General features: G+C 46.4%; 1 protein-coding gene across 7 annotated transcripts in view; it reads right to left on the minus strand.

The window, feature by feature from the left end:
- Window positions 1-13,840, minus strand: part of HECTD4 (HECT domain E3 ubiquitin protein ligase 4) — a 158,912-nt gene that overhangs the window by 83,018 nt on the left and 62,054 nt on the right. For all 7 annotated transcript variants that reach the window (XM_055147412.1, XM_055147408.1, XM_055147411.1 and 4 more), the window contains exons 8-11: window positions 11,280-11,472; window positions 6,234-6,392; window positions 5,348-5,461; window positions 4,146-4,286 (exon numbers count right to left, since the gene is read on the minus strand). In XM_055147412.1, the coding sequence (XP_055003387.1) occupies window positions 4,146-4,286; window positions 5,348-5,461; window positions 6,234-6,392; window positions 11,280-11,472 (607 nt within the window). The remainder of the gene's footprint in view (window positions 1-4,145; window positions 4,287-5,347; window positions 5,462-6,233; window positions 6,393-11,279; window positions 11,473-13,840) is intronic.

Raw genomic sequence — 13,840 nt, forward strand, 5'->3', positions numbered from 1 at the left:
CTACTATTGTTCCAATCCTCCCCCTTTCTTTTATATGTCAGCCCTGTTGGGACTCGTTTGCAGATATGACGGGTTATCCTTGAAGGATTTAAACTAGTCAGATGATTCCACTTCTGTGAGGAACACAGAGAAGCAACGCCGGACTGCCAATGTGAAGGTGGCTCAGCAGCGAAGGCCGGGCCTAGGACGCCTTCTCTCAGCACAAAGAGAAAACACACGCATCACATGCTAAATAACGTGACACCCGTGAGGGAAGAGGAAAGCATTCCGCCTTTGGTGTACTCTGCCCTCAAATTGATAACCTCAGTTTAAAATGAGAAAACAACACATGAACCCGACTGAGGAATAGTCTGTAAAATACTAGAGCAGTGTTTCTCAAAGCTATCTCTTTTCTGTTTTTTTTTTTTTGGGGGGGGGTAGGATAATTTATCCATCTATGGCCACATTATTCTTCTCACCATCTCAAGTCTGCTATTGAGTTTTTCCACTGATTTTCTTTCTTTTTAGTTACTGAATTTTTAAAAAATAGAATTTCCTTAGTCCTTTTTCCTAATTATTTATAGAAATACATAACTTTGTTAATAGATCATTTGCTGGTTATATTTTCCCTTAATTTTTTTTCAGGGGGGCCTTACTCAGACGTGCTCAGGGCCTACTCCTGGTGCAGTGCTCAGGGATCACTCCTGATGATGCTCAGGGGACCATATGCAATACTAGGGATTGAACCCTGGTTGGGAGTGTGCAAAGCAAGTGCCTTACCCACTGGACTATCTCTCTGGCCCCCTTTTCTGTTTTTAAGCCTGAATTTATAAGACGTGTATTTCTTAGAGCTCATCTAAAGATTAGTTAGAAGTTGTATTAAATATCCACTGATTGATGGAGGCAGGCGTCATCCCTTCACCTGCCCCCTAAACACCCTGATGGCTGCCAACTTCCAGAACCCAATGAGAAGTGCAGGTACAGGGGTTCGGTGCCGGCAAACTCCAGGCCTCAAGGAATAAGGGATGGGGAGGTCCTTCTTGTTCCCTCATCCCCCATGGGACCCTGGAGGTCACACCCACAAACTGCCTCCAGCTGCTTCTTCAGCTCCTCAACAGCCATGATCCAGAGACACACAAAAGAATCTCCTAACCACACAGAGCAGCTGCTGCAGAGATTTCTCCAGACCCTAACTATCTAAAATTTTAGAATTCCAGGAGCATGCGGCCACGTAACATCTTATGCTATTCATAATAAGCAATCCGAAAGAGAGTATGGGGGAGATTGCCTGCCATAGGAGGTGGGGGATGGGGGCATATGGGGACCTCTGGTGGAGGGTTGGGTGATCGATCATTGTATGACTGAAACTCAAACAGGAAAGCTTTGTAACTGTATCTCACGGTGATTACTTTTGAAGAAAAATTTAAAAAGAAAAAAAGATATCCACTGATTGTGGGTCCTCTTCCCCGTGTGTAATTTGAGGAGACCATATTAAAGTTGTTTGTGAGATGCTCAAGGGTTTACTCCTGGCTCTGCACTTAGGAATTACTCCTGACCCCGGGTTTGGGGGAACCATATGGGGTGTACCACTGCTTCAGCCCTGTTGTCTGATCCCAGGCACTCTAGAGAGTCTCCTGAATACCCCAACACATTCCCTGAACACCACCTCGAATGATCCCTGAACTAGGAGCAAGCCCTGAGCACCGCCGGCTATGGCCCCCAAACCAAAAGCAAATGAAACACAAAGAATAGAGTCAGTCTCAGAAATATGAAAATGTGGGGCTGGAGCAATAGCACACTGGGTAGGACGTTTGCCTTGCACGCAGTCGACTCGGGTTCGATTCCCAGCATCCCATATGGTCCCCTGAGCACCGCCAGGAGTGATTCCTGAGTGCAGAGCCAGGAGTAACCCCTGTGCACTGCCAGGTGTGACCCACAAAGAAAAAAAAATATATGAAAATGAAAAGATATCCCAAAAGGGTCTTGCACTTTTGAGTATAGTGGTCCTCAAATAACATCATTTATCTTAAACTGCCCTTTCCAAGAACCTATTGATTATATTAAATAAAAAATTATTCAGTGGGGCTGGAGCAATAGCACAGCAGGTAGGGCATTTGCCTTGCACGCGGCTGACCGGGTTCGATTCCTCTGTCCCTCTCGGAGAGCCCGGCAAGCTACCAAGAGTATCCCACCCACACGGCAGAGCCTGGCAAGCTACCCATGGCGTATTCGATATGCCAAAAACAGTAACAAATCTCACAATGGAGACGTTACTGGTGCATGCTCGAGCAAATCGATGAGCAACAGGACGACAGTGCTACAGTGCTATATTAAAGTGCAGGCGATGGTCTGCTCTGCCCTGGTTTCACTTCTGCAGGGCCTGGTCATATTTTCACTTTCCTGAATGTGTTTGCACACCTGCGGTTCCTTCAAGTATGTGTGAACAGATTCCTTCGGGCCTCCTCTGCACTGATGCATATCAAGGCCCCCTTCACTTTCTCAATTTCCAGAACTCACAGGAAAAATCCTGCTACTCGCCCTACTCAGGATCATAACCTCAACTGGCTGAGTCACCGGACTTCTCTGTTGTTTTGTCACCAAGATTACTATGGTTCCTGACAGTCCTATTGAGCATGTGGCTTTCACTCTGATGGAATTACATGAACCACACCATCCTAGTGCAGTTACATGAGCTTCCCCTTCCAGGTGGAGTTACATGAGCTGGCCCTTCCTAGTATACTTACATGAATTGCTCCTTCCTGGTGCAGTTACATAAGCTGCCCCTTCCTGGTGGAATTACATGAGCTGCTCCATTCTGGTGGAATTACATGAGCCGCCCCACTCTGATGGGATTATACGAGTTGCACCATCCTGGTGCAGTTACATGAGCTGCCCCTTCCAGGTGGAGTTACATGAGCTGGCCCTTCCTGGCGTAGTTACTTGAGCTGCTCCTTCCTGGTGCAGTTACATAAGCTGCCCCTTCCTGGTGGAATTACATGAGCTGCACCATCCTGGTGCAGTTACATGAGCTGCCCCTTCCAGGTGGAGTTACATGAGCTGGCCCTTCCTGGCGTAGTTACATGAGCTGCTCCTTCCTGGTGCAGTTACATGCATGAGCTGCCCCTTCCTGGTACAGTTATATGAGCTGCTCCTTGCTGGTGCAGTTCATGAGCTTCCCCTTAGTAGTGAAATTACATGAGCGGCCCCATGCTGATGGAATTACATAAGCTGCACCACCCTGGTGCAGTTGCATGAACTGCCCCTTCCTGGTGCAGTTACATGAGTTGCCCCATCCTGGTGTAGTTACATGAGTTGCCCCTTCCTGGTGGAGTTACTGCACTAAGCTAAGGTGGGAGGTAGAAGCAACCTCGCCTGAAATTTCTGCAGGCTCCCACTGTTCCTACCCAAAGGAGTTTTGAACAAGTATCCATTTCTAAGTTTGGCATATACCTGTGTTTAATTTCCAGAGACCTGAAACAGTAGTTTTGGATCATTCTGTCTTTTCATTGCTTTACAAGAGAAACTGCCTAGCTACTCACACCTCCATACCACTAGGGCTGACTTCAAACTTGTGAGATTTTAAGTTAATATTAAGGATATTTTAAAATGTGGCTCTTTACTAATGAGTTTATGTAATTATGTCTATTAATAAATCAAAAGGTAAAAATCACTATAGCTATAATCTTATTTCAAATAGAAATAATTTTATTTTTTGAATAAAAATGTCTGTACCACAGATTTGACAATTTCAAGAGCCATAACAATTTTCCTTTTAAAAAAGTCTGAAACACAGGGCTGGAGAGATAGTACAGCAGTTAGGGTGCTTGCCTTGTATGTGGTCGACCCCAGTGTGATCCCCGGCACCCCATACGGTCCCCAAAGCCCCACAAGGAGTAAACTGTGAGTACTGCTGGTGTGGCTCTGAAACAAAGCAAGCAAACAAACAAAAAGTCTATGGATCACTTCACCTGTTCTACTTATTTACATACTTATTTGCTTAATGACAAACCAGGTAGGTAATGAGGCTTACAGGTTTCTACATTCAAAGACAGAAAGGAGAGACACATTTTGCTGCCTGGACTCCATTCCCACCTCCTGACACGCTGCCGCACCCTCTCACACTCAAGGAGGGGGCTCTTCGCCTGCAGACTCTGAAGGAATCTCACCTTTGGGCTCAGTGATGATGTGGCTGACTCCGAGTCTCTGACAGACATAATGGAAGGCCTGATTGCCAGGGTTGCACCACTGATCAATATAGTCATTCGAGCACGTCCAGAGCATGTTGTTCACTGTGTCGTAACAGGCGCCTGCAGAAAAAGCACACTTAGCCAACCGCTACATCGTCACCTCTGTACACGGACTTATCACAAGCACTACTCAGAAGGAAAAAGCACACAGAGCACATGTGCAGAAGCCCTGGAGCACCACAGGATGGCTCTGGTGGTCCCAGGACCAGTGGGCAATCAGCAACGCCGACAATTCAAATCCCTACCTGGCAAAGCAACACATTTGGGCTGAATAAAAAGGCAGTATCCAATTGCTAATTTTGTTCAATTACTATGCAGAATGAAGTATGTCTCACAGAACAGACAATTCTTGGTAACTGACTTATATGATAAAAATAATAAACATTAGCATGCAATAAAAGAGCTTTAGCAACTGAGCCTCAAATTTTTTTTTTTTTTTTTTTTTTTTGTCAATTGAAAATTATTTATTTGGGTTTATTTAATTTTTAAAAAAATAATGTAGGAGTACTGCTATTTGTTCAGCCATTGATTAAGCTGATTGAATTGTGAGCCTCAAATTTAGATGTGAGCTTACTAAGAGCTGAGGCAAAGAGAAAGAGAACAGCCCGTAATGCTCATTTTCAAACAATAAAAAGCGTATCAATTCCTCCAGGGGAAACAAATCTTTCTTTGGCATAACCTCTGAGAATATCTGTCACAGTCGTCATCACATAATAGCAATTTATACAGAGGCATTTTATCTGTCAATTTATTCCTTATATTAAGTCTCAAAAGTAAACGGTAGTACAAACAAGTATTTAAAGAAAGAAAAATGTGGGGCCAGAGAGTACAGCAGGTAAGGGGATGCCCTTGCACGCAGCCAAATCGGTTCAATCCCCAGCATCCTATATGGTCCCCTGAGCCCACCAGGAGTGACTCCCTGAGGTCAGGGCCAGGAGGAAGCCCTGAGCTGTGCTGCATGAGATCCAAAAACAAACACCAAAAAAAAGAAAAGAAAAAAGAAGAAGGAAAAATGAAAGAAAAAAGAAGCAAAAACAACAGGGAATTGATTTTTTTTTTTTTCCTGAGAGCAATTACTAAACCTCTCAACTTTCCCAGAAACCATGGACACTGTTTCTTACCCAGTCCTGGGACGAGAGCACCACGGCCCAGGGAGCTTCCAGCAGCATCTATGAGATCCGCGCGACTGGTAAACTGGCCGTCCGAAATATTATACACCAAACTCGAGGCTAGGACTTCAAAAACAATGACCTGCTTAATAGACCTTATGGTGACAGTCTGACTTCTAAATCTAAACCTTTATTCTTTTAATATATGTCCGTAAAAGTCACATTACCTTTTGTTGTCTATTGGTGATAACAAAGGAAAGACAAAATATGCATCGAAGTCCATGAAAGAAATTCTCACAAAATATCTTCCAAGATTTAATATAAACCTTCTTTGTATGTGTACTTATTACCTATATATTTTGTACTTATTCAGTTTGGGGTCACACCCAGCGATGCTCAGGGCTTACTCTTGGCTCTGTGCTCTGGGGCCATTCCCACTGGTGCCCAGGCGACCACATGAAATGCCAGGGATTAAACCAGGGTCAATCACCATGAGGAAGCCCTGAGCACTGCCAGGTTGGCCCACACAAATATGTAAAAATAAAATAGATGAGTTTGACACTCTCATTTTAATAACTCTGAAATTCTATCACAGGGGGAAAACCTTTGTTGCAGGCATAGGAAATAATGTGGCAATAGACTGTTTGACTTTCTAAAATTTTCCTGAACTCATTATTCCTCCAGGAATTTTATAAAATTAGTCTTCCAAAGTATTCTATAATTATCTCCCAAAAATCTATTTTAATGTCTCTCAATCTCTAACAATACTGATAACAGATTTTATTATTATCAGAGAGTTATGCAAACAACTCGTTTAACAGAATCAGTTAGGAGAAAGCCTTGAGTTTCAAAGTTTGAGTCAAATTGGAAAAATATGCTATAAATAAAACCTACTTACTTTTTAAAGATGACAAGCCACTTGTCCCACCAAAAAGAGAGCGAGTGGCAGAGCTGCCTGACCCCCCTGGGGGTGGGACCAACATCACCAAGTAAGTACCGCAGGTATATATGGGTGTCTTCCGGAGCATTTTCAGAGGGAGTCCACAGCTCGTATTTGCTGAAGAAAGGAATGCAAATGGTGAACAGAAATATTTGACACAGGGAAATTTGATATCAAAACAGATCAGAGTTTAATGAGGAAGTTATAAATACAAACAAGAATATGAGCAGATTTTTAAAAAGTATTAAAGTAATAAGCTGGAGGGGGGACTTTTTTTAAAAGACTAGCGCTGCAGTCTAACTCCCCCCCTCACATTACAAGGTCAACATTTCTCAAGGGCGTCCCCAAAATTCAATACCAGCTATATCTGTCTCCAAAACTTCTTCCAAAATAATAAATCCCCAGATGAATGAAATCTCAACCTTTTTGTTTCTGTTTGTGTTTTTCGTAAGCAAATGGTTTCATTAGAAATCTTTTATTTTGGGGCCGGAGCGATAGCACAGCGGTAGGGCGTTTGCCTTGCACGCGGCCGACCCAGGTTCGATCCCCGGCATCCCATATGGTCCCCCAAGCACCGCCAGGAGTAATTCCTGAGTGCAGAGCCAGGAGTAACCCCTGAGCATCGCTGGGTGTGACCCAAAAAGCAAAAAAAAAAAAAAAAAAATCTTTTATTTTGTTTTGTTCTGGGGCCAAATCCAGCAGTGCTCAGGGCTATTATTCTAGCTCTGAGCCCAGAAGACAGCCCTGGAGGTGTTTGGGGGACGGACCATGTGTGCAGGGGATCAAACCGAAGTCGGCGGGACCCAAGACAATAGTTCCAATAGTTCCACCCCAAACTGTATCTTGGCCCCAAATTTTTTTATTTTACATAGAACAAATTCTTCTACTACTCAATTGTAAGAAAAGATAAAACATGTGATTTGTTAGGACGGGGGTAGGGGAGGAATACTGCACTAAGCGGGGAGGAAGTGGTTCCTTCAGAGCAGGAGGTGGTGCTGGAGGGGATAAAGTATATGTATGAAATTACTATGTATGAAGTCCGATTAGTGACAGAACTGCAAATCATAGTGCTAAAAAGGGGAAAAGAGTGCCTGTCAGAGAGGCAGGCTGTGGGGTGGAAGGAAACTGGGGACATTGGTGGAGGGAAATGAACACTGGTGAAGAAACTGGTGTTAGAACGTTGTATACCTGAAACTCAATCATGAATAACCTTGTAAATCAGTGTCTCAATAAAAAAATTTTTTAAAACAAGAAAAAAATTCTTAACAGGCTTGTGATATAGCATTACAAATAACTTTGACCGTGAAATGAGAAATTTCCAGCTATGACAAGTTAATAAGAGTTTCACAATAGCCTCTATGAAATAAATTTATATTTGTATAACTTCTGATAACCTGTCATATTTTTTGGTTCCTTTTTTGGGGGAGAGGGTTGAGGGGCACACCTGGTGATGTTCAGGGGTTTTTCCTAGCTCTGCACTCAGGAATTACTCCTGGCTGTGCTTGGGGGACCGTAGGGGATGCCGGGAATCACACCCAGGTCGGCCGTGTGCAAGGCAAACGCCCTCCCTGCTGCACTATCTCTCCAGCACCACACTGGACTGTTTCTGACAGATAAACTCCTATTTCTCCAGCCCTCTAATCTTTTGACATCATTCATGGTTTGTTCTAAACTCATATTTATGAGCATCGTAAACTTTTTATGTAATCTGTAAACTTCCAGAATATGGGTTCTTAACCTTTTTGTATCATAGGTAAGTAGTTTTGAAAACTGTGAAGAATATATGCAGGGGCTGGAGTGATAGCATAGCGGGTAGGGCGTTTGCCTTGCACGCGGCCGACCCGGGTTCAAATCCCAGCATCCCATATGGTCCCCTGAGCACCGCCAGGAGTAGGAGTAATTCCTGAGTGCAGAGCCAGGAGTAACCCCTGTGCATCACCAGGTGTGACCCAAAAACCAAAAAAAAAAAAAATATATATATATATATATATATATATATGCTGCATGTTATTTAAAACTGGTGAGTAGGTTTATGATTCCCTTAAAGTTAAGAACTGCGTTAAAAATGCCAGAGGGCAGGGCTGGAGAGGTAGCACAGTGGGTACAGCACTTGCCTTGCACTCAGCACACCTGGGTTCAATCCCTGGCATTTCATATGGTCCCCCAGAGCCTTGGGAGTGACCCGAGTGCAGAGCCAGGAGTAAGCCCTGAGCACTGCCAGGTGTGGCCCCCAAACAAACAAAACAAGCCAGAGTGCCAACAGGCACGGAGTTTGCCTTGCACGCAGCCAACCGGTTTGGGTCCCCGACACCCCGAATGGTGCCCCTCCAGGCTGATCCCTGAGTGCAGAGTCAGGACTATGCCCTGAACATCACCCAGTGTGACCAAAACAAGCAAAAACAGTCACACAGGGACCAAAGGGATAGCTCGATGGTCCAGAGTACATGATTTGCTTGCAGGAGGCTCAAGTTGGATCCCCAGCACCACATGGTCCCCCTGGCATCACTAGGAGTACTCCAGGCACCAAAGCAGGAAAAGGCCCTGAGTACTGCTGGGTGTGGCACAAAAGCAGCAGACAGGGCCAGAGCAATAGCACAGCTGGTAGGGCGCTTACCTTGCATGCAGCCCACCGGGGCTTGATCCCCGACATCCCATATGGTCCCCAGAGCACCACAAGAAGTAATTTCTGAGGGCAGAGTCAGGAGTAACCCCTGAATGTTGCCAGGTGTGACCCCAAAACTCAACCAAACAAACCAACAAAGAAGTGCAGCCTACGGGGCTAGAGTGATAGCACAGCGGGTAGGGCATTTGCCTTGCACTCGGCCAACCCGGGTTCGATTCCCAGCGTCCCATGTGGTCCCCTGAGCACCGCCAGGAGTAATTCCTGAGTGCATAAGCCAGGAGTAACCCCTGAGCATCGCTGGGTGTGACCTAAAAAGCAAAAAAAAAAAAAAAAAAAAAAAAGTGCAGCCTAGAGTTCCAGATGGGCTGTGGTGGGTCGGGGAATGGTATCCCACTGGACCCCAGCATCACACTGGGGTATGTGATCTCCAATGATGGGATAAAGTATGTGCAAGACCACAAGTGTGCAACGCCCATTACACAACAAAGGGAAGGAAGTGCTGGACCTGTGTTCAGTGCGAGATCTTCCACCATAAGAACACAAAAAGCCATCCATAGCTGGGTTTACACAATGAAACAACCATAATAAATTAAACTGGAGGCCAAAAGATAGGACAGTGGGGGGAGACGGGACTGGGGAGGGGGGGAGGGATGTTGGGTTTACTGGTGGTGGAGAATGGGCACTGGTGAAGGGATGGGTTATCGAACTTTGTATGGGGGAAACATGAGCACAAAGATGTATGGATCTGTAACTGTACCCTCACGATGACTCTCTAATTAAAAATAAACTAATAAAAAATTTAAAAAAAATAAAATAAATAAAATAAAATAAAAAAAAGATAGGGCAGTGGGCAGGGTGCTTGCCTTGAATTCGGCCAAGCTGGGGTTCAATCCCAGGCATGACATATGGCCCCCAACACCGCCAGAAGTGATCCCTGAGCACAGAGCCAGACATACGCCCTGGGCACAGCTGTGTGAAGCCAGAAATCAAAGCAAAAATAAATCTTAAAAATATTAAAGTACAAACATTAAATGATATACCCTAGAAAAAGATAAGCTGAGTTGTGGAAAGTTTGCCTCATACTGATTTGATCAAGAAGGTATTTAGTGAGCCCTTTGGTAAATATGTTTCTACACTCATGAAGCATATGCCAAACACAAAATCAACTAACTTATCCTAAGTTATTATAAAGATGAGGCTATTCTGAATACTTATGAATTCTTGTGACTCCATGTCCATAGCCAATAATATGTAATGGCTTGGTGTGTTTTTTTTTTTAACGAACAATGACTGGAAGAAGGTTTGTATGTTTGAGTTCCACTGTATGTAAAGCAAAATAATAAATATTGTGAGTGCGGAACAAGAGGGATCTGCAGTCTGGATCTGCACGCGGCTCTCACATTCCCAGATAAATGCACCAGGCATGAAAAGACATGAGGGAATCTGAACGCATCTCACTAGGGGAAAGGGGGCAACAGGAGGATACATCATGGAAAGGATGTTTAACCATCCTCTACCCTTGGGCAGGGTGTGTGTGGGGGGAAGGATGAGGGAACAGTAAGGACTCTTAGGACTCTTAGGGCAGTGGCACTCCTCTAGTTGATACCGTAGGTGTGGGCAGAAGGCCTGCTACGTTGGGCAAAATCCACAGAATAGACACTGCCAGCGCGGACTCTCAGGTAAGCTCTGAACTTTGGGCGATGATGAGGCGAGCAACACCCCAGCCCCCAGATCCCAGCACAGAGCCTGGAGTAGCCCCCAAGCACTGCTGGGTATGGCCAGCTACCACCCCCTAAAATAAAATCATGCATCATACCAGATGTCCCACAGTAGGGAGGGATACTGATGACAGGGGAGGCTGATCCTGCTTAAAGGCAAAAGGTATATGGAAAACCTCTGTATCTTCCCCTCAATTTTGCTGTGAAGCTAAAACTACTCTCTAAAAAAAGTCTTTCAGGGGCTGGAGCGATAGCACAGTGGGTAGGGCGTTTGCCCTGCACATCGCCAACCCAGGTTCAATTCCCAACACCCCATATGGTCCCCTGAGCACTGCGAGGAGTGATTCCTGAGTGCAGAGCCAGAAGCATCGCTGGATGTGACCCAAAGAACAAAAACATAAATAAATAAAAATAAAAATAAAAATAATTAAAAAGTCTTTTTAAATCCCGGGACTGGAGAGATAGTACAGGGAGAAGGGTGCTTACCTTGCATGAGGCAGACCCGGGTTCCATCCCCAGCACCCCTGAGCACTGCCAGGAGTGATTCCTGAGTGCAGAGCCAGGAGTGAGTCCTGAGCATCGCTGGGTGTGGCCCAACACCCCATCCCCACCGAAAGACACGGGCCATTCGAGTAAACAGACGAGGGAAGCGAGACGGCGTACCTGCTTGGTCCTCCTTCAGAGTGTTGGAGATGGTGGAGCCCGTGAGGGCGGCCAGCGTCGCGGACGGAGAGGCTCGGTACCGGGACAGTCTGCTCAGAAGCATCTCGTTGATGCTTTTCGCCGACTCGCCCTCCTTCCTCATGAGAATGGTGCGTTCCTGCAGTGGATTGGCTACAAAGGCACCATTTTCGACCTAGTATTTAAGGAAGAAGAGGACCTTCAGTGACCTGGTTCCACTTGGCGGCAAATTCCTACTTGCGCATGAATTGTGATGTAGATGCTCCACCCCTGCACCCGCACACCTCCAGTGCTCCTCAGAAACGCCTGGGCTGCAGGAAAGCCAGGCCACACGCAGCTGCTTCCCTTCTCCCAGCAGCCCACATTTGAAAACAAAGGAACCGACTCTGCGCGGGTCTCCCAAGGCTGCTGGTTAACATCCCCTCCACGGAGCCCGCACTGAGGATATGCTCTGATGGGTAACGGGGCAGGAGAGAGGGAAACACACCTGCGTTCTTGATTCACTATCAATTTATTTACCTACGAGAATAATGTCTCCTTGGAATGTACTGGTGACTAAAATCCGAACTCATACGAACAGCAGTTAAGAGCAGGCCCAGATGCTCAGGTACCGGCTGGGGTGTCCTGAAGACTTTGCTAACAACGCGACTCATCTGCAGCTGGACCCTGGCTGGCACTCAGGTGTTCATTCAGCACTCGATTATGCCCCAGCACATCTCTGGAGGGATGATTCCAAAACTCCTTCACCAATTTTGCACTTGACTTTAAGCAAACCACTTGGCGCGACTCACACTCTTCTGATTCAAGACATCTGTGTCCATCCTCATCTGGCCGCTCTTCCCCTGCCCTCAGGGGAATCGGCATTTCATCTCATGTTATTTACGGTTAGCTCTTCCACTTCTGTCTTGAATCCTGTTCTTACCTCTCTCTACCTGTGACTAATGTAAAATGTCCTTTGTCCCTTCATGCTGAATGTCCCCTTCCCTGCTAAGATGGGACTTGGGGCTCTTGGTTTAAAACAGTCACAAGTGGGGCCAGAGAGATCTACAGATGGCAAAATATTTGCCTTGCATGCAACGGACCTGGGTTTGACCCCCAATACTCCATATGGCCCTCTAAGCCCTGCCAGGAGTGATCCCTAAACAGTCAGGACTAAGCCCTGAACACAACTGGGTATGACACCCCCCCAAAAAAAAAGAATAAAATTAATATATAAAATGTTCACAGTGAGCTCCTGAATAAGAACACATTTTTATTGTTTTTATTAAATTAAAATACCCTCTGTGGGGGGTTGGAGAGATAGACAAGCAGGTAAGGTGTTTGCCTTGCATGCAGCTGACCTGAGTTGGTCCTCTGAGTCCACCAGGAGTGATCCCTGAGCTCAGAGCCAGGAGAAAACCCTAAGTCCCATTGGGTGTGCCCCAAAACAAAAAAGGTTTTCAGGTATTAACTATGCCACAGCCTGAAGATCCCAGGGCTCATGTGGGTAAGGCAGCGTGGAAACATTGCGCCTGCGTATCATGGTGACATGCACTGCACAGCACCGATGCCAGGAACACAAGAGCTCCTGTGAGGGCAGCTGGCACAAGGATTCAAGCTGGTGACTCGGGCAAGGCTGCGCCGCACGGCACTGTTCCCCGAAGAGCCAATCTCAGGCTGCAGAGAGGGCAGCGAAGGGCAGCAAAGGGCCATGTGGAGCCTCCCAGGCTGCGAGAGGCCCTTCTCTGCAGGGCCAGCTGACGTCAGTGCACAGGCAGCAAACATCCCAACCTGGATGCAGTACCACGAAGCAAATGGCCCAGCACAGGTCTGTTCCCACCTCATCAGCGTGTGCAGAGGAGTCTGAATGTGGCTCACTGGGTGAAGAATTAAAGAGCGCCTAGGAAAAGCATCTCGGGTTGCTTCAGCCCTAGCGCTGGTGCAAAACGGAGGCAATCATTTCTGTTTTCCTATTTGGGGCCACATTCAGCAGTGCTTGGGGCTTACTCCTGGGTCTGCACTCAGGGATCATTCCTGGTGGTGCTCAGGGAACCATATGGGGTGTCAGGGATCGAACCCGGGTCAGCTGTGGTACAAGTGTCTGAACTATCACCCTGGCCTGCAGAGGTAATCTCGACAGATCACGGTCTGGGATCCCTGTCAGGATGGGGAATCCTTGTCAACACGGGACTCTGAGAATGCGCTTCATGCGCAGAACTGACTCAAGAAACAAAGCTGCTGGGAACAGAGCGATAGTAAAATGGGGTTTATCCTACACACAGCAGACCCGGGTTCGATCCCTGGCATCCCATATGGTCGCCTGAGCACTGCCAGGAGTGATTCCTGAGTGCAGAGCCAGGAGTAAGTCCTGAGTACCACCAGGTGTGACCCTCCCCACCCAAAAGGAAGAAACACAGCACACATTCAGTACTCAGAGGCTGGCAGTACACGCCACATCGGGGCACCGTCACCAGGGCCAACCCAGGAGAGGTACCTGGTTCCTGACTGCCAGCCTCCAGAGCTGTGGAAAATATGCTACTGCTGGTGATAAGTTCCTACAAAAG

Source organism: Sorex araneus, chromosome 9 (genome assembly GCF_027595985.1).
Source record: "Sorex araneus isolate mSorAra2 chromosome 9, mSorAra2.pri, whole genome shotgun sequence".
Lineage (NCBI taxonomy): Eukaryota > Metazoa > Chordata > Mammalia > Eulipotyphla > Soricidae > Sorex > Sorex araneus.